This window comes from Haemaphysalis longicornis, unplaced genomic scaffold (assembly GCF_048455015.1).
Source record: "Haemaphysalis longicornis isolate Haplotype H1 unplaced genomic scaffold, Haemaphysalis longicornis Haplotype H1 scaffold_1, whole genome shotgun sequence".
Lineage (NCBI taxonomy): Eukaryota > Metazoa > Arthropoda > Arachnida > Ixodida > Ixodidae > Haemaphysalis > Haemaphysalis longicornis.
The window spans coordinates 382024087-382047951 of record NW_027526203.1 but is presented as its reverse complement, the minus strand read 5'-3'; the positions used below and the strand labels follow the sequence as shown (position 1 = coordinate 382047951).

Sequence of the window (23865 nt, the reverse complement as noted above, 5' to 3'; positions counted from 1 at the left end):
CTTGTTCAGTTTGATCCACGGTACTCGACAATATTGTAACGAAGCCAAGGACGATGCAGTTGTCTTGTAGAAGAAAACAAGTTTATTGGAGTGGACTTGTGCTCCCCTAACAACTCAAAAGAATACAGAGGCGGCGAAGCAGCGGTCAACAAAGTGACTTGCGCAGGCGAGTGTCGTCGAACCGAATGCCGCGGCGTCTCCTCTGCAGGCTTTTTATCTTTCGGTGCGAGTGTTTCTGGAACCGTCGATTCGCATCCGGAACATTGTAGATCACAGAAGATTATTCTGGGCTAGCGACGTTAGGGCGAAACAGTCTGCTTATCTGAGTGTGATAGCCCGTGCGGCATAAAAATAAAGAATGCAAGACGCGCTTTGCTTGGAACGCAGATAACACAGCCGGGCGTGGCCCTGCCGTAAAAACAAACAATAAATAAACAAACCCATACATGGTTCGCGGCATTACCCCCCCCCCCCCCTCTAAGGGTACATCGACCCGATGCTAAAATAAAAGACAGTCCGAACAAATAACAAAAAAAGTCCGTCATCTTGCATAGTACGGTTTCAAGCGAACCACGTGGACGACTTCGGGCCGCGTGCGTCGTCGTGATGTTCCGGAATCACCATCGGGGATCACCTAGTAAGTAAGTTGGCCGACACGTCGTAGAATCTGGTAGGGTCCGAAATACCGTCGCAAAAGCTTCTCACTGAGTCCGCGTCGTCGAATGGGAGTCCAAACCCAAACACGGTCCCCTGGGTGGTACTCGACGTCTCGGCGTCGGAGATTGTAGCGCCCGGCATCCACCAGCTGCTGGTCTGTTGTACGAACTCGAGCGAGCTGGCGGGCCTCCTCCGCACGCTGAAGCTATCCTTGGACGTCGGGGTTGAGGTCGTCGTTTTCTACATGCGGAAGCATGGCGTCAAGCATCGTAGTCGGCAGTCCTCCATAGGCAAGCTCGAACGGCGTCATTTGCTTAGTTTCCTGGATAGCCGTGTTGTACGCAAACGTGATATACGGGAGCACTTCGTCCCAAGTCTTATGTTCAACGTCGACGTACATTGACAGCATATCTGCGAACGTCTTGTTCAGACGTTCCGTTAGTCCGTTTGTTTGGGGGTGTTACGCCGTCGTTCTTCGGTGACCCGTGTTACTGTAGCGTAAGATTCCTTGCATAAGCTCCGCAGTGAAGGCCGTTCCGCGGTCCGTGATTAGGACTTCAGGGACTCCATGTCCCAGCACAACTTGGTTTATGAAGAACGTTGCGACTTCTTGTGCAGCCCCAGTCGGAAGAGCGGCGGTCACTGCGTAGTGCGTCATGTAGTCGGTCGGTACAACAATCCACTTGTTCTGTGATTGTGACGTAGGGAACGGGCCTAGAAAGTCCATTCCACGGAGCGTCCATTCCAATCTGTTGAAATGGCCTCGACGGGACGGCGATCGGTTGCAGAAAGCCGGCGGGTCTTGTCGGCGGCGTTTTTCGTCGCTGGCAGTCACGGCAGCTCCGGACGTAGTGGGTGACGTCGGATGCAAGGCGGGGCCACTAGTACTTCATCTTGATTTTCCCAATTGTGCGAGCTGTGCCGAGATGTCCGGAAGACGGGTCGTCTTGGCACGCTTCCAAAATTTCGTCACGAAGATCTGCCGGGATGACAAGAAGGTAATTCGCTCTCGTTCCGAGGCTGAAATTCTTCTTCACGAGGACGGAGTTTTTCAGGCTGAATGCAGGTAAGTTGCGTTTGAAGGCCCTGGGAACGGCGATGTTGCATACTTCCAGGTAGTCGATCATGACGCGTAACTCAGGGTCGGCAAGCTGTTGGGCGGCTAGATCGCTCTCAGTCATGACTCCGAAGAACGCGCTGTCTTCATCGGAGTCTTGTGGTGGTGGGTCGACGGGGGCGCGGGACAGGCAGTCGGCGTCGGTGTGTTTCCTCCCGGATTTATAGACTACTGTAACGTCGAATTCTTGCAGGCGCAAGCTCCATCTACCAAGACGACCAGAGGGGTCCTTCAAATTTGCGAGCCAACACAGCGCATGGTGGTCTGTCACAACCTTGAACGGTCTTCCATACACGTATGGGCGAAATTTCGAAATGGCCCATATAATCGCGAGGCACTCTTTCTCAGAGGCTGAGTAATTTCTTTCTTCCTTGGACAGACCACGGCTGGCATAGGCGATTACTTTTTCGCACCCGCTTTGCTTTGTTACGAGGATGGCACCCAAGCCTATGTCACTGGCGTGCGTGTGCTTTCCGTTTCGGAGTTTTCGTCGAAATGCGCGAGCCCAGGCGGGCTTTGCCGGCATTGTTGCAGCTCGCAGAATGCGGTTTCTTGGGCATTTTCCCAGCTGAAAGGGGTGCTATCTTTCGTCAAGCGGGTAAAGGGCTCTGCAATGCGGGGGAAGTTTCCCACGAAGCGCCTGTTGTATGCGCATAGCCCGAGAAATCTCCGCACGCCCTTCTTATCTTTCGGTCTTGGGAAGTTCGCTATGGCGGAAGTTTTCGCAAGTTTTCGCCGGGTCAGGCCGGACTCCCGCGGCGTTGACGACATGGCCCAAAAACTTGAGTTCCTCGTACTCAAAGCGGCACTTTTCAGGCTTCAGCGTTAACCCCGACGTACGGATGACCTCGAGTACAGACTGCAACCTTGGAAGATGTTCTTGGAAAGTCCGGGAGAATACCACAACATCGTCAAGGTATACGAGGCAGGTGTGCCACTTCAGGCCAGCTAGCACCGTGTCCATGACTCGTTTAAACGTTGCTGGCGCCGTGCACAACCCAAACGGCATCACCTTGAACTCGTATAGGCCGTCTGGGGTTATAAATGCAGTCTTCTCTCGGTCTCTCTCGACCACTTCAATTTGCCAGTAGCCGGTCTTCAGATTTATCGATGAGAAGTACTTCGCATGGCAGAGGTGGTCGAGGGCGTCGTCGACTCGGGGGAGGGGGTACACGTCCTTTTTGGTGATTTTGTTCAGTCGCCGGTAGTCAACGCAAAACCTTAATGTGCCGTCTTTTTTCTTCACCAGTACGACCGGTGCAGCCCAGGGGCTTTTCGATGGCTGTATAATGTCGTCGACTTGAGTCCGGATGACTTCCCGCGCGTGTGAAGAGACGCGGTACGGTGACTGTCGGGTAGGTCGGGCTCCATCGTCGGTTATTATTCGGTGCTTCGCTAGAGGTGTCCGACGTAGTTTTGCGTTAGATGAAAAACACTCTGTAGCGACGCAGCAAATCCAATAATTTCTTCTGTTCTTGCGGTAACGCCGGATTCACGTCGAAGTGATTCGGAAGCTTGAAGGTATCTTCGGGTGCGCTTTCAAAGTCGGCCACCGCGATCACGTCACTTGCTTCTTGCGTTTCTTCGAGGAACGCAATTGCAGCGCCCCTGTTCAAAGGCTGGTATTCCTCGCTGAAATTAGTGACCAAAACTTGGGATTGGCGTTGCGTAAAGCGCGCAATGCCTCTTGCGACGGAGACACCGCGGTCGAGGAGCAACCTTTGGTCACTCTCTACGATAGCGTCGACGTCAGGAACAGCATCTTCACAGTAGATGGTGATCATCAAGCTTGCGTGGGGTGGCAGTGTGACATGATCATCGGCGATCCTTAAAGGAACACGGTGTTCTGGGTTCGGATCCGGCATCATGGAGTGATCGGAAGAAAAAGTTATGGACTTGGTCTGTAGATCAATTATAGCGCCGTTGTCCCTCAAAAAGTCCATTCCGAGAATTACGTCGCGGGAGCAGTTAGGCAGAACGACGAGCGCCGCAGGGTACGTTGTGCCGTCTATGGTGGCGCGCGATGTGCGCGTTCCACTTGGCGTCACGAGGTGGCCTCCTGCTGTGCGTTGTGCGGACCGTCCCATCTGGTCATAACTTTCTTCAGCTTCGGCGCAAATGGCCCGCTCATTACTGAGTAGTCGGCTCCCGTGTCTATGAGAGCGACTACATCAAAGCCGTCGATGGACAGCTGAACGTCGGACGCCGCCTTTCTCGAGTTCCGGGTGCGTCGTGGCGTCGTATCTCTGCTTGTACGTGTTGACAGTCGGGCGCTATGCGTCGTCGTCTTCGTCGTATTCTCAGCGGCAGGTTCGGTCATGTGGGGTACGCGTCGCGCCGTTTTGCTGTCGTCGTGTTCGGTAGTCACGTCAGGGTTAGATCGGGTCGTCGGGCTGAGGGCATGTCGTGAATCATGGCATTCAGCGAGTCGCTGCGTCGTTGGAGGGTTTTCATTTTTCCGCGGTCCTGCAACTTTACCTCCAGAAGTTGTTGCTTTTAGTTTCCCCCGCGTGGGCTGGGGTACCTTCCACGTCAGAAGTCAGCAGAGCTGCGGCGGTTTGGCGACTAGTACGGGTAGGGCGACAGTGAACGGTTTAATCGGGCTGGTCCTCTATTGGTGTTGGACAGGTAGTCTTCGATCTCAGTACGGCGCTGGCCGGGTTGGAGGCGTGGTGCGTCGACGGAGAAGCCTCGCAAACCGAGCCTTTTGTAGGGGCAGCGAAGGTAGATGTGGTCGGCCTCTCCGCAGTGGTAGCACAGCGCGGGCGTTCGCCACACCTCGGTCTTCCTTGGGGCTGGGGTTTGTACCGCAGGTGGTCGGGCCGACGACAGGGGGCGACGGTACGGAGCCTCGTGACGGTAGGGCGCAGATGGGCGAGGAGGGCGAACAGCAGCCGCGTAGGACATGGCTTGTGGCTCGCGGGGTGCTTCTGACGTCGTTGAGGTTCCCAGCGCTTGCTGCACTTCTTCCCTTATCACATCGGTAAGGGAAGCGACTTGCGGCTGCGGCGGCGTGGGGAGAGGTTTCCGCAGCTCCTCCTTCACTATTGCGAGGATAGTCTCACGTATGCTGTCTGCCGGAATCCGCATGCTGTCGACGTAGTTCGCATTGGCCGCGCCAACAAAGTTGCGGTCATACTGCTTAGTACGCATTTCAAGAGCCTTCTCAATTGTGCTGGCTTCGGTCACAAATTCGGCGACTGTTTTGGGCGGGTTGCGGACAAGTCCAGCAAACAATTCCTGCTTCACATCGCGCATTAAGAAGCGTAACTTCTTTTCTTCCGCCATGCAAGGGTCAACACGCCTGAAGAGCCTCTTCATCTCTTCGACGAACACAACAACACTTTGGTTAGGGTGTTGTGTCCGCGTCTGCAGCAAGACTTCGGCCCGCTCTTTTCGCACAACCGTGGTGAACGTCATTAAAAATTGCGTTCGGAAATCGTTCCAAGACTCTAGGGAGCTCTCATGGTTTTCGAACCAGATCGTTGCTGAGTCCTCAAGGTAGAAGAACACTTGCCTCAGTGTCTCCGCGTCGTCCCATCGATTCAACAGTCTGACCCGTTCGACTTGCTCCAACCAGTCTTCGGGGTCCTCCGAAGGTGACCCATGGAATGCTGAGGGCTCCCTTGGTTGCTGAAGAACGAGGTTAGGACTGGGAGCGATTGTCATGGTGCCTGCGTTGGTCATAGTAGTTTTCACGACGTCTTCTTTTTTAGATGCGACGCATCTCTTGCTCTGAGGCATGTCCCTCCTGCGTCGGCGTAGTCCGGCGTCCGCACGACGCATGCGCGACTCTCCTCCCGTCTTCTCTCCGACAGCTCTGCGAGCAACGCTCTCACTCCGCCTCATTATCATAAACAACAGCTGTGTGCGCGCGCTTCGTTCGCTTCGCTCCGCTCCCGTCGCGCAAGTGTGCGCATGCGCGACTCTCCTCCGTTGTCTCCTCTCCTTGAGGCGCTGTGAATATAAAGCGGGTATCGCGCTGCGGCGGTTCAGCCAGCGCTTGCTCTCGTTCGACTCCGCGTCACTGTGCTTGACGACTGAGTGCTTGACTTGATTCTTCCGATGAAGACGTGATGGAAGCGATGGTCCCTTCATGAAAAGTAAAATTACGCCCATCTTCCCGCGTATGAGAACACCCGCATGTGATGGAATGCATCATACGCGTTCACAACACGTTTCACCCGATTTAGAGAATCAACCCAATGGAAACGCCAATTGAACCCCCCGATGCGTCGCATCACACCAGGGTACCCTCGCGGGAAGATGGGCGTAATTTTCACTTTATCAAAAAGCAGTCCAAACTCTGGCTGGAGACCTTGCTGTCGGCGGCTGACACAAGTCGGGCTTGCTTCTCGGATTGACGAGGGCTTAGGATGCATGTACACAGCACCTCACCAGATGTCACGAAGCCACGGACGACGCAGTTGTCTTGCAGAAGAAAATAAGTTTATTGGAGCCAACTTGTGCTCCCCTAACAACTCAAAAGAATACAGAGGCGGCGAAGCAGCGGCCAACAAAGTGACTTGCGCGCAGGCGAGTGTCGTCGAACCGAATGCCGCGGCGTCTCTTCTGCAGGCTTTTATCTTTCGGTGCGAGTGTTTCTGGAACCGTCGATTCACATTCGGAACATTGTAGATCACAGAAGATTATTCTGGGCTAGCGACGTTAGGGCGAAACAGTCTGCTTATCTGAGTGTGATAGCCCGTGCGGCATAAAAATAAAGAATGCAAGACGCGCTTTGCTTGGAACGCAGATAACACAGCCGGGCGTGGCCCTGCCGTAAAAACAAACAATAAATAAACAAACGCATACATGGTTCGCGGCAATATCATCTTCTGGCGGTGCGAAATAAGTTACGTTGTTTGCCTAGTTAGTTTTCCAGTTTGCTTCCTACATGCTGCTTCTCCAGTAGCCGCTGCTGACTCCGTGATTGCTGTTGTTAGGTTATCATTTACAGTGTCCACACTGTCCTCGTTCTGACCGTCTAGAAGTTCGAACTTGTTCTGAAGGGTTATTTTCAACTGATGCGTCCTGTCTCTTACTGACCTGACGTTGGGCTTCTTACTTTTTACGAGCTTCCTTCTTTCTTTTTTGAGATTTAGCCTTACTTTGCACCTAACCATCCTATGATCACTGCACCGAATCTTGCTTAGTACCTCCACGTCATGCACAATACCTGGGTTGGCACTCAGAATGAAGTCAATTTCGTTTTTTGTAATCTCGTCAGGAGTTTTCCAAGTCCATTTCCTACTCTTCCGTTTCCGGAAGAATGTGTTCAGTAGTTTGCGGTTATTTCTCTCTGCAAATCCAACCAGTGTGTCACCTCGACACTTGCGAGTGCCTATTCCAAAATTTCCCACTGATTTTTCTCCTACTCTCTTTACACCTACTTTTGCGTTAAAGTCTCCCATTACAATTGTGAACTGCGCGGTTCCCTTATTCATTGCTGACTCGACGGCTTCGTAGAAACTATCTACGGCCTCATCCTCTTAGCTAGCTGTTGGCGAATACGCTTGTATTATCTTTAACCTGTACCGCTTGTTAAGCTTGATCACAACGAATCCGACCCTTTCGTTAACACTGAAGAATTCTTCTACATTTCCCGGGTGAGCGAGCGAGCTCGCCCGCGTGTGGAACTGAGGCTCTCTCGCAAAATTGCCTTTGGATGCCTGCCCCGGCAGCTGGCCGAAGCCAGACTGTAAGTATGGTGGTGTTCCCGTGGGTAAACGAGCATGCATGTCAAGGGATGGTTTGCACTCACGAGTTAAGTTTAAGTCTTGGCAGGTCCACAGCACGGGACAGAAGGTCTGCAACTTGCCGCAGTTCGGTTCCGCAGCAGGTCGGTCGAGGAATCGCTCAAAACAGACTGTCTTCTCCGAAAGAAGAGCAGGAGGAGGAGGAGGATGCGTGCAGCACGATTATGCTCATGCCCCTCTTCCCCTAAACAGTCCTGAACCGCCAACTCCCACTGACTGCCACAATTTCCACAAAAACGGGGCTTTCGGAGACGCCGCCTGGTAGCAGCGGCAACTTGTTTCTCTGCCCGAAGGCGATAGTGACGTTTGGCGCATTTTTACCGCATAGGGAGGCTTGACCGGTCCAGTCGCCCTGACGGCATACGCCCTGCTAACCCTAGAAGAGTGTGCAGAGGATGATCTCTTGGTAAGTGCTCACTTTGCGCTACGTTATAGGGCAGGCAGTATCAGTAAGGTTAGATGTGGTGAGTTATTTCACTTCACCACAATAGTCGCCCCACAAGCAATGAAAATGAAAATATTCGGCCAATATCAGGTGCACAATTCCACTTGACGGATTTAAGTGTTTATGGTGCATTGGCTATCTTAACTATGACTGATAACGAGAATCGATGATAAAAAATCGCGACACATAACATTAGGGTATCGCCGAATATCACTCAATTTACCGAACAACTTTATTATAAACAATTTATAATTTATTTGCCCTTCTAGACTCCCTATAGCAAAATTTATTTGCATTAGCTTCAGCAAATTCGTCGGTGCACTACAGTAACGAAACGAAGAACCATGACACAAAGCGAGTGCTCAGTCAGAGCTTTCTTCACGAAATATTTCCTATAAATTACTGCAGTCGCAGCTGTGTCTCACATAGCTCTTTATGTAGGTTCGCACGCTTGCTTGCCATTCATTTTGTGATTGTTCTGTAGGTGAAAGCGAAGCGTTACGTTACTCCCTTAGTTACGTGTGCTCAATCAGAACAGCTATATAATGAGCCTTTTCGAGCACACTCCACAACTTTTTCTCGTGCTGAAAAACACAACAAGTGGGATAAACACAAAGGGAGTTAGGGTAAATGGACCACTATACCACGAAAAAAAATCTGTCATTGGGAACCCGCTTCATGCCATAACGACCAAGCAAGGTGTCAAATGGCACAAAATTTTGCTGCCTTGACATAAATGCGTCACTCACAAGGATGCCTTGCACGTTGTGATCAACAACACAAAAAACTGGCAGCATCCCCCAGGTTTGCGCACTGAGAAGAATTACCTCCTGTACCTACGGATCTTCTTAGCATAGCTGTTCTTGACTATTTTACATACACGAACTGTTTCATCTTCATATGAGTCTTACTTTTTTCCTAAACCCTCAAGCCGGACCAGGCTGCAGAATCATCAAGACAGAGAGCGGCGGAGTTCATAGTTCGGCAACTGAGAAGCACGGACCCGCCTGGAGTGCTGGCTGTAGCCGCCTATGCATTGTCCTTGATCGGCCACCGGCAACGACAGACTGCGATCCGTTGGCTGGAGCAGAAAGTTCATCACAATCCTGGTATGATCAGCCAAAGTCAAATTATACCTGACGGTGTTGTAACCCATTTGTTACACAGTCATTTCCGCCTTACGGCGTACGTAGCTGTATACGTTTCAGCAATTCTGTTGTAGTTTGGGCTTTTGCGGACTACGTTTGACTGGTCGCAAGCCGATTGCATCCCCACCCTTTCTGGTGTGCTGGGATTAACGGCTGTGTTTTATCGGGAAAAGAGAATTTGCGGATGAACGTGGATGCAGCGCGTAAGCTGCGAGGTATGAAGGTGACGAAAACACGACTATTTCCTTAAGCCACAAGAATTGCGAATTAAAGGTATTGAGCACCCTTATTTTCTGTCAGGTTTATTACTCCTTGTTAATTCTTCTAAACATTTTTTTTAAAACGGACGTGTCTGCGCCTTCAGTGTATCGGCAGCAAGTTAGCTACTTTAAAACTCCAGTAGATTACGTATCGTACAAGTGTTGATTGCTGAACTTCATTACACAGCAGTGATTGTAACTATCTACTACAACCTGTGCAAACCATAGGGGTCAATACAAACCAGCGTTGCTGGACAATAAGCAGCTTGTACTTTGTAAAAAGAAGCCGTATGTCTGTGGGAGGACTGAACCTGCTTTGGAGGAACTTTCGCCCCACGCATGTCAACTGAGCTATCAAGCGCGGCCAGCGACTCAAAAATGACCCATGAACCTATGTGCAATATCGGCATCTGCCCCAGGCCCCCATTGCACCCATTATATCCCTACAAATGGTTTGAAGATCCATTCAGTGATCAAGCCCCGATGGGCGGCATGGGTCACAATTTCGAAGGTATTTCCAGTTATTGTTACGCAATTCAAGGTGCTGACTCTGTCCACTAGTACATTGTTAAAGAGCTTAGCCGCCATTGAATTGCTGCGTTCACTAAAACCGTTCAGCGAGGCGTCGGGTTTAGAGGCCTATTAGTTCTGTCAGGCATTTTAAGGGAATTTCAGCAACCTATTGCTCTTTGGGCATAAAATAGAGAGTTCGACGAGAGCCCGTCTTGTCGGGATTAAACATTACAATAAGAAGACAAACGTCGACCAATAAAACTTCTAAACCTTTCGAAACAAAAGCACAGACGAGACGTTTCGGCTTCATCACGGAAGGCTTTTTCACAATGGGGCGAAGGAGAGTTCGTGCTTGTTTGTGCATTCTTCAGCACTAGACGTAAGCATCGCGTGTACGACGGAAAGAGGGTTCCTTCATTATGGCAAAGCCTGTGACGTGTTTCTCGTAGTTCCGGGGACTCCCAATAAGCAACACATTCCAACTCAAAAGCGATGCCGAGCAACCAGCTAGAGTGGGGCAAATATGCACCCCGTAAAATTTTATAACAAATAAACTAACGTTTGCCGTCCGTGTTATTACTTTTCTCGAAGATGAAAAACAGCGGCACGTGCCGGCTGGCCGCTTGCCGTCGACGACGTATGCCACGTCCTTCGCCCTCATGACGTTCATCAAAGAGGGTAAAGACATCGATTACGTCACAAGTTTCGTCCGCTGGCTGAACGAAGGGATGACGTCAAGTGGATTTCAGCAAAGCACAAAGGTAACCTAGCTCTCAAAAACGAATCTGTATACCAGAGGAAAGTGCATGGGTAAAACCGCAGATATAATGGAGACTATCAACGAACGACAGAGCTTCTTTTGTGTTTTCTATGGGCACTGTTCTCCACGCCATATTTCGCGGCAATATAATATATATATATATATATATATATATATATATATATATATATAGTGGAACCCCGATAATACGACTTTCAAGGGACCGCGCGAAAGCGTCGTATGACCGGGGGGACATATGACCGAGGTGCGGGTAAATTCCGGCAAAAAAGAAGGTCTTACGCGACAGGTGGATAAAAAAATTATTTAAACTACGATATTTAGCGTGTTCTCGCCTCAGTTGCGAACGTTAACTAAAATCCCGTTCAAAAAAAGAAACACCTATTTTATGACCCCTCCCCTCCACGCTAGCCCGCCAGCGTGCTGCGCGCAACGCGACCCCCGGGCCCTCCGGTGGACATCATCTACCACACAAAAATCTATCATGACACCCAGGGACATCTGGCCAAAGACGGTTTACACCCTAACTTCCGAGGTGTTTGGATAATGGCAAAAAACATCAAGTACAGGCTGAGCAAGTCGTTTGAGGTGACGCTCTCCACTACCGGCACCACCGGCCCGTCAGTGGCCAGCACCGACTAGCAGACCGAACCTTACATTCCCAACAGTAGCGAACCACCCTGTCCCCCCAAGAACCCCACACGCGACGCGAGCACACAAACGGTAGATGCAGCCACAACACCCGCTGATCCAGCACGTAGGAGAACAACATCCCGACCCATCAAGGACATCACGCTCAATGTTCACACAGACACTTACACGCACTAAAACGCAAACAAGCACCCAACAGGCATCGACGTGGACATCACCCCTAACAGCCCCCCTAAACAACAGACTCCGAACAAAAAAGAGCCATCCCGTAGGTCCACTCGGAACAAACGAAAATGACCTGCACCGAGCGCACCGCACGCCTTGCCCCTGAAATCCCGCGCTTTCCTTAGGGTTCGAAAACTCGCCGGCAAACAAACACACTACAGATTTCACTTCAACACATATTCCTCTTAACTCCAAACCAGGAAAATCCCCAAAGGCCTCCGTTTTAAAGCTATTTGTTCCCTTGGAGTTCTCCCCCCTCAACTAGAAGCTAAATGGCAGGACACTTTGAAGCGTGCATTGCTTTCCCTTCTAGAATTTCTCAGAGAGCACTGTGACAAACAACTTAGTGAAAATGAGCAGATTGAAATCATTCCACTCACTGAGCAAGAGAAAATTGATCTTGATGTCTTTAGAAACCGTAAGAAACACGAACTGTGCAAGAAACAAAGAGTTAAATTTGAACGTGACCAGCTCTTTTTGCCTGTCACACTTTGCACCATTGAACCTCCTGTCCTCGCAAAGCCTGAAGACGTGGCACTAAATCATCTGACGGCCCCCGCAGACACATCAGAATCTGCTACGGTGGAATTTTTCTCTCCCGCCAATAACCAAAATGTAGAATCTAGCCCCCACAGTAGGAGTAACAGCAACATGACACCTGTTCCCGAACGAAATGTTGTATCCGCCTCCCCCGTCACGTGTAACAGCAACGTTATAGATATTTCAGAAACATTATCGACAACCGAAAAAATTATCCTAGAACTAGGCCTCAATTTCTGCCCTACCAACAACCACGTGAATGAATACGAGTTACACAAGGATCTCACCGAATTTTCCCGCAGAATGAGGCTGAAGGAATTCTTTTCCGATAAGCAAGACAATAGTGAAATCGATGACCACGCACTCCGTGAACCAAGCACTTGGACGCCAGATGCCCAGGAATCTAGGGAACTCGATTTGTATATAAAATCAGTATCAAAAGAAATATTAATCTCAACCAAGAAATGAAATAAACGCAAGAACTTGACCCCCTCAGAAGAAGTCACTCTAAATAACCTAGCAGCCAGAAAGGACATAATCATTAAACCTGCCGACGAAGGAGGTAGCGTTGTCATCTTACCAATGGAAAAATATAGAGATGAGGCCTATAGGCAGCTTAACAACCATGGTCACTACCAGCTTTTAGACCATGATCCCAGCAACGAATACAGTCAAACGATCATTCACACTCTCACAGATCTGCTGGCCAGAGAATTAATCACCACAACCGAACTAAACTTCATGAGACCGACGAACAAGTAAGCAGGACGTTTCTACCTCCTCCCCAAAATCCATAAAGTCCCCACAGAAGCATTGTTCTCAGCTGACATTCCGGGAAGGCCCATAGTTTCTAACAACACCCCCACGGAAACACTGTCTGCGTTTCTGAATCACCATTTGATAGACATTCCGACTTTTCTTCCTTCATTTGTTAAGGACACCCCACACTTCCTCCGCATAATAGAAGCAATAAACGATGGTGGGCAAATACCCAATGACGCCCTTCTGGTCACGCTGGACGTCTCCGCCCTCTATACGAACATTCCCATCACTGAAGGAATACAAGCTACATCAAATGCCTTAGCAGAAATCCGGCACCAACATGCGTTGGAAGTCTACATTACTCTACGAAAATTAGTTCTAACTCTCAACTATTTCGAGTTCGACTCATCTTACTACTTGCAGGTTTTTGGAACCAGCATGGGCACTCCTTTCGCACCCACCTACGCCAACATTTTCATGGGACAACTTGAAGCGTCCCTCTTAGAGTCTTTCCCACTCAAGCGGAAGGTTTATCTTCGATTCATAGATGACATCTTCATAATTTTGGAGCACGGCCGCACAGCCCTAGAAAGTTTCAATTCGCATCTTAATTCTTCGCATCCAACCATTAAGTTCTCATGCCAGTACTCGGATAAACAAGTGAACTTCCTAGACACCACTGTTGCTCTTGAAAATGGTAAACTGAAAACCACGCTTTATAGGAAACCAACGGACAGGCAACAGTACCTAGACTACACTAGTAATCACCCACGACACTGCAAACAAGGTATTTTTGTGGGATAGGCTACCAGACTAAGAAGTGTATGCAGTGATAACACAGACTATATAAAACACCTTAATGGACTAAAGTCTACCCTGGCAAGCAGGAATCACCCGGTCAGCTCGCTGGATATGGCTTACGAAAGAGCATCCAAACTAGAAAGGGACGAAGTGCTCAAGCAACAACGTCGAAACGAAAGCGCCCGACCACCAGCCTTAATAACCGAATTCTCAAACGCGCTCCCTAACATAAACAACATCCTGCGAAAATGCTACCCCATTCTAGCCAGTAATGACCGACTTAAAAAGACGTTTCCGGATGCCCCAAGAGTTACCTACAGAAGAAACAAGAACCTAAAAGACATTTTAGTACATGCCAAAATTAGCGCCTCCCAGGAACCAGTCATCAGCCCTTGTCTCCGCCCTAGATGCAAGACCTGCAAACATCTGCAAACGGATTGCATTGTCAATAGCACTGCCAGCCAATACGTTCACAAGATTAATTCCAGCTTCACTTGCAATTCTTCTAACATTGTGTATATGCTAGAATGCTCATTTTGTCAAAAGCAGTACATTGGAGAAGCGAGTCAACCTATGAACTTACGCCTGAATGGACATCGGGCCGACACTCATAACAGTGCCTCCATAGCAGTCGCGCAACGCTTCAACCAGCCGAACCACAATTTCGATGATCTCAAGCTCTATATTCTGCAGTCAAACTTTAAGTCTCCAAGGAACCGGAAATACAGTGAATCGTACTTAATCCATAAATTCAACTGCCTGGAGAATCAATGCTTCGAAAGGAAGTTTAGAAACCTTACGGTATCTGAATCGAACAGAAAAATAAATGCTCTTACAAAAAGTGGGCATCTCCATTCGCAACATTCTTGCTTGCCCATCCCCAAAGCTGATACTTGAATACAATTTCTGTGCCTTTCTCGCTTTTTTTTTTTGTTTTGTTTTGTTTTTCCTCCTGTCTTGCTCCCAGCCGATTTCGACATACCACGCGCACTCGCCTCCCTCGACCTTCGAAGTTTCGTCTTACTACCTGCTTTACACACACACACGAAAAGGAAAAAGGAAAAAAGAAAAAAGAAAGAAACCAGAAAAGACATCCTTGAATGTACCGCAAAGCTTCGCCTGGGTTGTACCCGCGCATACCCCTTCTATTCTTCTGCGAGCACTGACCTTCCCAGTCGGAATTCTTCCAACTATACGCGCTGTTGCTGTTTACGAGTTTTCTCTCTTACACACAGTTCAGTAACCTTGCAATTGCACCCCCAAGGCGCCGCTCTTGTCCCCGAACTTCCCGGAAGCCTCCTTTGAGGTCGCCCGGCACACCGCAGCCCAGCTTAAACCATTAACCCCTGTTTTCTCCGACCCTCTCGTAGTCTTCCCTCTTTCTCTACTGCGGGGTCCTGTCACAATAACCGCACCTCCCTTTCTCTCTCACTATTTCGCTCCTTTCAACCGTCCGTTGACCCACTCTGCTGTCCTCCTTCCGGCCCCGCTCTTAACAAACTCCCCCCTCTCTCTCCAACTCAATCTGTATCTATAAAACAGTGTGCCAGAGATTAACCCTTATGCCTTGAAAAAGACAAGTCTCCTTGTCGAAACGTTGGCAGAGGTCTGAGGCCGCTACCTTCTCCAAAGCATTATTTCTATCTGGTGACCATCTTTAAAGCCCTCTCGTTCCCTATATCTATATATATATATATATATATATTGCCGTGAAATACCCACTGCGGCGTCAATTCACTTCGGAATGGACAAATGTAGTTTTTTGCCGTAATTATTAGAGTTCAAATTATTTTGAAAGCTTGCGACTCCTTAGTGCAATCTTACGCCAGGTATCATCACTACTGAAAGCTATTACTTGACCTCGGAGTCGTGGTTGTAGCTGCAAACGCAGGATTTACCGCAATACTAAGAACTCGTAAAGGAATGCGCTCGCAAGGACTCACGCGACAGTTGCATCACGCGACAAACAGTGTTTGGCTAAACTGGTTTGGACACAGCGTACGCCTTCGTGTTAAATTGGGTTCCTGTAGTGTTATGTTTTGCAGATATTATATTCGCCGGGGTGTGCATAATCTGTCCTTCGGATTTTCATTTTTGCCACAGAACCATCGTAGTTTTTCTTGTTAGTCCCTTTTTGTGGCAACGCCGAAGTTTATAAAACGAAGAGGCGCATGGCACAGCGCGCATGCCGGTTGCTTCGGTCTCACGCTGCCGATCTTTTTTTCTGCCAAGCAGTATATGTCTAACCCCCCCAGTTTTCCTTCCGGTGTCATCGATTTACTCGGCGCCGCTGCGGCGCTCCTCCTCACCACTGCTGACACCTCTTTCACAACTGTTTTCTCCCTCGCTTTACCAATGCCCCTTTGGCAAGTTGCGCAGTCGGCAGCTTACGGCGGTAGTGCAGTTATCAGATTGCGACAAATAAACAGAAGCACGGATGGCCGTAAAAAATGCCCTTTTTTACGGCCATCCCTCCCTACGGCCTTCACTCCCTGATATGAAATCTGTGCGCAGCGCGAGCTGCAGTCTTCTCGGTCACGGCGCATTTCTTCTGCGTCTCAGGAAGTGTTCGAGTGATCAGCGAGTGATCAGTGCGCTACTCTGGGGCTACCTCGCAGTGCGCCGCCGCCGGCGGCCAGCATGTTGCAAATTGTGTTTTAACCTCCCGCGCAAATGTAACGTGGTTCGGATTAGCCCCGCACAAAGGAGCAGTGAGCATGTTGCTGCATATCGTGTTTTAACCTCCCGCCCAAACGCCACGTGGTTCGCGGAGAATGGAACAGTGTCTGAGAAAAGTGTCAGCGGGAGGGCGCCTTGGTGGCGATGTATGAGACGTGTGAGGGAAAGGCAGTGACAGACATGACGCCGCAGCCGTGCTCCACCTCACCCTTCACTGGACGCTCCTCTCCGTTTTCTTTCTTTCGTCGCTGGTGCGTTCGTTCACTCGGTAACGCGGATATTACACAGATGCCGCTCCCGCGAAGCCCAAGTAACGGCTGCCTAAAGGCTGCCCGCTAAAACGACAGAAAGCCGCCGTCGCCGTTTCCGCTCAAATTCCACTTCGCCAAGTAGCTGCGAATCCCTCCCGCTAGAAGAGAAACTTCCCCAGTTGGAACACCGGCTTGAGCCCATATTTCGTTTTCAGCTCGCAAGGCCTTCCGACAATTTCGCCGGTGTCTTTTGCGCCTAAGTATTCTCCATCCCCGGTTGCCGGTCTATGCGTGCATGGTTTGCGGGTAGAAAAAGGGGCCGTCCACACACACAAGGCCTCATGCCGATACCGATGAAATGCCGGTTGTGCTGGTAAGAGATTTAGATGTCCAAATTACATGGCTCACTGCGGTTAGTCGGCTCACGTCCTTAATCGATAGGTTCGGGTGTGGGTTAATGTGTTACACAGACATCTTACACAAACAGTAAGATGCGTACGAGGGGGAAGGAAAACGGACAGCCGCATGTTTCTACGCGAGAATAGAGCTTAAAGGGATCCAGAAAAGCATTTTGTAAAAGTTACAAACGGCCTGTATTGTCGCGTAGTACCAATATAGCGATGCAATGCCGTTGGAATTATTGATCTACATTCAGTATTAGCTGCCCGAGAAGCAATGAAGTGCACCTCTCCCCCCTTGCCGATCGATTGCTCCTCCCTCTCTGCTTCTTTCAAAGCAGCTGGAAATACTGGGAATAGTCATGTGACATCGCGACGCTCGACTTCCGTTCTTTGCTAGCTGCATTCCTGTGCCTAGGCACGCGTCAATCGCTGTGGACCCGCCTTTGCCTCGGGATCGCGCCGGAAGGAGGAAGAGCAGCCGGAAGCCAATGGCAGTGACGTTGCCGGCAGTCGACCTCACCGGCGATTGGGCAAATCAGGGGGGCGGCTCGCCGTTGTGTCAGCCGCGATCGCCGTTGCGTCAACCGCGGTCGGTGTTTCGTCAGCCGCGGTCGGCTCGCTGCGGCGTCGCGCTGATCGGCTGAGAAAGGCGATCTTCAAAAATCGTTTACAAATTATCCGTACAACGTATGCGGCTCACACGTCGCTCAAAAATCCCCGGTTATGTGTTCTGCCACCTGAATGCATTTGATTGCCACCTTCACAAAGCTTTTCTGGGTCCCTTTAAGGGCTTCGAGGTATTAAATCTTTATGGGATGGATGCATGCCATTCGTTTAGAGGAACAAGAGCAAGAATTGAAGCGTTGGCGGGAACAAAAGCACGAATGGGAGCAAAAACAATATAAAGCTGCTGGCGCCGCCGTTACCACCTCAAGTTCAGCTCGTCGAGTAGCGGCGAATTCCTCCCGGATGAACAGAAAGTTGCCCGCTTGGAACGCCAGCGTGAGCCAATATCACTTCTCCAGAGGGCTTTCAGGGTATATTTTCGACCGCGTCTGTCACTTCTAAGCACGCGCATATGACCGGTTGCCGGTTTAGGCGTGCGCAGGTTTGTAGTGGAGAATAGTGGGAGGAAGGAGGCGGAGGCGTGCACGCGCGCTATAGGTTTCATGCCCATACTGATGCATGGCATGTCCGTTGTGCTGGTGCGAGGCTTAAAGGCGGACGTTAAACGGCCCAATGGGACCTGTACGGCGTCCTTAGTGGTAGAGCGGATTGGGTTTGTGTGTTAGGCTGTCTTCAGACTACCGACGCAAAAGCTGTATCGTGATCTCTATGTTCAGTCTACCGACGCAAAAGCCGTATCGTGATCTATCGACGCAAAAAAACGGCGCGCCACGCAGTTCGGTGGCTGAGAAGTGAAATGACGTCACTCTTTAAAGTTATGACGACAGTTGCGACAACAGTTTGCACCCGGCCTTACACAAACAGTATGATGCTTACGACGCGGGAGGGACACAGGCAGCTCCATGTTTATTTGCAAAAACAAAACTTGGATCCCTCAGAGGTTCATTCAGATAATTGGCTAGGAAGTGTGCTCCATCGCAAATTACGATAAACGTGTGTTGTTTCGTACAATCCCTCTGCTACATCCGGCTTTGCAGGTAATCCTTCTTCACCGAGTGGAAGTGCACTTTTTTGTTGTTGTTGTTCCCGCGTGCACCGTTTACTTCTGCGGTCTACTTGCGCGTGCGTCGGCATTAAAATGCTGTTTATGGCCGCAGAACTTCGCTTACGATAGAACCTTTCGTTTTAGCAGATTCCTTCAATGCATTTCTGGTCATGAAACTTCGCCATCACGCTATGGGAGAGCTTCGTACGCTGCCGCGCCACGGCGCTGGTGTTGATCGGAGGGCAGCCGGGGGCGTGGTCAGAGCGCGTTTGGCTGGGAACGGACCACGGAGTAAGATAAAACAGGCGCTCGCCGCCTTATCAGCAGTGCGCTTTCGCTTTACGTGTCGTGGGCCGCTCAAATGGACTTATCATTTTGTGAGTGGCGAAAAATTTGGTGCGGACGGGCATGCTGCTACTGCGTTCCTGCCTGCCGGTCTGGCTACAGAGCAGCGGCGGCCGCCCGATGCCCTCCGATCTGCGGTTGCGCCCCTCGCGGTAGCCTTTGTCCCCGTACTAAACTTGGCCGGGAGTTTCATGACCAGAGAAGCATTGAAGGACTCTGGTTTTAGCTTGAAAACATTATACGCCTTCGCACTTTTGGTGTTACAATGTTCAGTGTTTCAATTTTATTGCCTAGCCCCTGAAAATGCAACAATATTGTTTTCCATTACTCGGTGGCGCGTAGAGGAGTAACCCCGACTTCTTATTTTCCTACAGGATACCGTGGTTGCGTTTCAAGCTCTCACCAAGTATGCAGCCTACGCCAACGAAAACAGCCTCGACTTGGCGTGTGAGGTTACCGTTAGTAACAATAGGCATTTTAACCGCAGTGTGAGGATCAAGAGAGACAACGCATCTGTGCTGAACAAGATTGAGGCAAGTACATCCACGTGCAGTCGTAGGTGAAGACGGAGCGTAGCATGTGATTCACGGCACGGTCGAGTACGTGTGCTGCGACAAATGATTCAAGCAATTTTTCTTAACGGGGAACCTTCAATGGGTCTCTGATGAGTCTGCAGGGACCTGGCATTTCTTTCCGAAGGCAGTGGCTTCGGCGCTTTCGGCACACAACGTAGCAACAGGATTGAACTCGCCATGAAACGAGTGAAAAAGGGAGGGGCTGGTGTCATACTGCGTAGCATGAACACGTGTTCGGTCCTTGTTGTCGTGCTCTATTTCATTTTGCGTCACCTAATATCGTTGCTTTCGAAAACAAAATATAATGAGCGGCCAAAACTCACACCTCCAAAGTTGTAATCATCACTCATACAATCACCCAGGAGATTACATATGCAGACATTTATACCAGAGTGGCCGTCCCCGCCCTGTTTCTATGCTCAAAACGAGAACTATCCACGTCCACTTTTTCCCAGCTAACTATAGGTACCCCGCACACGCCTGTTAGCTGAATCGTGAGTACCGAAGGAGTGTTTAGTTCTTTTTTTTTCTTCCGTGAACACACGAGGCCCATTCGCAGTTTTAGCACTTCCTGCAAGCTTGCGTATGAAAGAGCTGCCACAGCTGCGCACCTGGTTCAATGAACGCGTACAGCCTCCCAAATCTGTAATAATATCGCGCAAGCAACGACTGATCGGCATGTCAGCGCCTCATCGCGGTGTCCAGCGGCGAAACAGGCGAGAGTATGCGCACGCGCATAAACGACCTGCTGTATGATTGTCGTCTGCTACGCTGTTCTTCTTAGACCAGCGCACCCCCTGATTTTCTAATCTGCGAAACCCGTTTCACTAGCTGCTACTAGTGATAAGCAGCGTAAACGTACCTGACTAAGGTGCCGGACAAGACGTATGAGACAACAATCAAAAGCGCTTTGTAGATGCATGCTCACGCGCGTCATGTAACCCCGGTTTCTTTTAAACATGGTCATGCAAATACCGTGCCAGGGGTGGTATAACTCTCAACGCAACAACCGAGCAGACGATGTTCACACCCAAGACGGCTTTCTGCGGATCCGCGTACTCTCGCCTATTTCACCGCTGCACACCGCGATAAGGCGCTGACATGCCGATCGGTCGTCGCTCCCGTGATGATATTAAAAATTCACGAGGTAAAAATTTACGAAAATTTCAGTCTGTACGAGCCATGAGCGCAAGGACCTCATTCACCATTCATGCGAACCTAAATAAGTATCAGTCTGGGGCAGCGCTGTATCAGCCATACAATCTAATGAACAAGCAAAACGTATGCGCTCGAGATACCCGCTTTAACGCCAGTGGATGAAATCTGTGTACTCTTCTTTGGTAAGTGTGACGAAATAAAATAAACGCAAACCTGCCGAATAACAGCACAGGTATGGTTCCCTAACCTCATAATCTCTACCCTCACATAACGTGGAAAACTGAAGGGGCCTAAAGCCTATGGTGAGGCTACCACTTTTCTCACATAGATTAGTTTCGAGTATATGTAACTGTCAGTACCAAGTATCCTGAATGATTACTGAACAAAATTGAACGCATTAATCAGAGAGCCCGAAATATTCTTAAGTTTGCACATTTCCTTTCTTTTTTTTAGATTGATGATCCTGGAGAACAAATCTTCGTTAAAGTCAATGGATCTGGTACCGGAGTTCTGTACTTCACGTACACGTACAAAGCCAATGTTTCTCCTGACGAACTTTGCAAGGTAACGTATTTCCTGTTAACCTTGATAACACTGTATTGATGTGCAATAAACCTATAGAACACCTTATAATGGCCAGCGGACACCCCCCCCCCCCCTTCCAAATCAGTTACAATGCTCAATACGCAAAACCCTGCCGTCACGATTTCTTCCTTTACTGCATTCTTATTGAGTCTCCTGAATCATGAAAAAATCGTATCCAAGAGATATGGATACGACCACAACGTGACTCTAAGAGAACAAATTGGTGAAGCAAAACTTAAAAGCATTAGCCAGTCATTATAAACTCCTAAATATGACACAGAAGTCTACACGCTTCTAACCAGGAACAGATTATGATTACAACTACTCATGACGAGTACATAAAGCCCTCAAGTCTTTCCTGAAAATCATTGCCAGCTCATGCATTCCCTCTTGGTATCCGTAAAATCACTTTCACTGCATGAAAAAAAAAAAGAATAATGCCTACACTTTTGAGCGGCCGCCTAAGAGAGTGCGAGTTCAGATAAACGTATGCTAACGCAAATGTTGGTGTTAGAAAAGCTTTGAAGTTAGAAAAAAAGATTAATTAAACAGAGATGTTCGCACAGTCTAAGCAGGTAAGATTTATTTCTAAACTAGACCTCTACATTGACATTGAAGTCAGAAGTACAAGTTAAAATTTACTTTACGTCTGTGGCATTTGTAAGGCCTATAAGCGGGTGTCCTAAACAGTAGGTAAATAGGACGATGCAAAGGATACAGCATCGGGCATGCGAGACCAAGATGAGCATTCCAAAACCTGTGTTTATAGAACGTCAGAGCACGTGTTTATAGCACAGTCTTATTGGCGTCCAGCATTTCGGGATATCTCAGTTCTTGGTTGTTCTGCGAAGTTCTCTTGCACAGTTAACAAGAGTGGTATAAAGCCTTGCTTTGCTCACACTGTCACATTTACGGAATGGTTCTACGAGGTTCCAGAGAGACATATATCCGAGCTTATTTTAAATGTGCACGCACGATACGCCGCATGGGTCCCAAATCCGATGTCGTCGCTGTCGGATGACGTCGGTACGTCCGGGGGCGAAAGGGGTAAAGGCGCATCAAAGGATTACATACAGATTTTTCAGTGAAGTTCCAGTAAACTATAAAAATTAATGCCTTAAAAAAATTCTGCATTTCGGTCTGGGAGGGGGAATCGAAACCCGGCCTCCGCATGCGAGACGAACACGCGACGCTGTCGCCACAGCTTCTCTGTTTGTTTGTTTTTTCGAGCTGTAACTTTCTTTACAAAAATAAATATGGATACAGTAGACATCTAAACCTGAAGAACGAGAGCATGGCCGAGTGTGGCTACATGTTCACACATACATATGCACGACAAGAGATATCGATTGCAGGCACAAAGTAAGTGACACAAAGATTGTTGAAGAATAAGAATAGAGCCAGTGGTCGATAGTTGCATGCCCCTTGGCCTAAGTATGAAGCCTTACAAGGAAGCTGCCTTCAACGGCAGAGAAAACTCGTCAAGAAATAACACGCATACAAAGTTGCGGCATGTAAAGTGCGAATACAGCTTTTAAGAAATCATTGCTTGAGGAAAACAGGTACACGCAAAGCAGCGTACAATATTAGGCGTGTATGTCGTCGCTGTCTACTCATCCAGTGCCGCTTATGGTGTCATTTTGTCGCGGCAAACAGCCTCCTTTGCCTCGAAGGGAATGACCACCAGACCACCTTGCGTAGGGCCTCGCCCACGTTTTCGCATCTCCCTCGAGCGCACTCGTCGTCAAACTTACTTTGTCAGCAAAGTGACGCCAGGGGGATTTTGAGCTGAAAGCGCGCTTAACAGCGTCCACCCGTGCCCTCTAGAGGGAATGGGGCACCAGGACGAGAACACAGTCGCGAAGGACTGCGACACTCCGCTTCCGCATACCCGAGGCTCCACGAAGTGATTTGAGAGTGTGTGCAGAAGAAGCTTTGTATACTTCGACCGAAAAGTAGTGGGCAATGGTGTACGCCAGGAATGCGTGCTCTGGCGTCTCCCTGTTGCCGCACGGCTTGCATCCCGCACCGTAGGGCATAAAGAAGCACCCTTATCCCTCCCGCGCCATAACGGGCACCACTCCGGCTATGTCGCCTTTTCGGCCTCAAATGGGACGACAGTGTTGGCAGCTAGCTCAGCGTAAACCTCGACGTGGTCAAGGGAAGTGTGCCGAGATGGCGGAGGAAACTAGTGGCTTGGGGTAAGAAACTCCTATCATGGAGGAATCTCTTTTTTCTCGAAGAACCACACCTGCAATGGTCGCATGTACCCTACCATGTTGCACGGAGCGCGCGTCGCTACCGTGGACGCCGGCACCATTCACACCCGCTATCGGCTGTCCGCCTCTGGCGCTCAACGTATGAGCACATGAGTCGCTCCAGTTTTAAAGGGGGAACAGTGATGGTGGGAGCCTCGTGAACGTGGGCCTCAAGGTGACCATACAGCCCTGCTTGTACTCCCGTGACCACTGACCAGCCGGACTATTTGCTCTTTTTGGCTCCGCACACTTAACCGGGTGGCTCGCAAACCGGAGCGCCAAAGT

The 23865-nt window shown here is 49.6% G+C and overlaps 1 protein-coding gene across 1 annotated transcript in view; it reads left to right on the top strand.

The window, feature by feature from the left end:
- Positions 1-23865, top strand: part of LOC144155207 (venom factor-like) — a 161780-nt gene that overhangs the window by 102490 nt on the left and 35425 nt on the right. The window contains exons 26-30 of the mRNA XM_077686515.1: positions 7862-7939; positions 8910-9087; positions 10491-10660; positions 19379-19537; positions 21191-21301. Coding sequence (XP_077542641.1) covers positions 7862-7939; positions 8910-9087; positions 10491-10660; positions 19379-19537; positions 21191-21301 — 696 coding nt within the window. The remainder of the gene's footprint in view (positions 1-7861; positions 7940-8909; positions 9088-10490; positions 10661-19378; positions 19538-21190; positions 21302-23865) is intronic.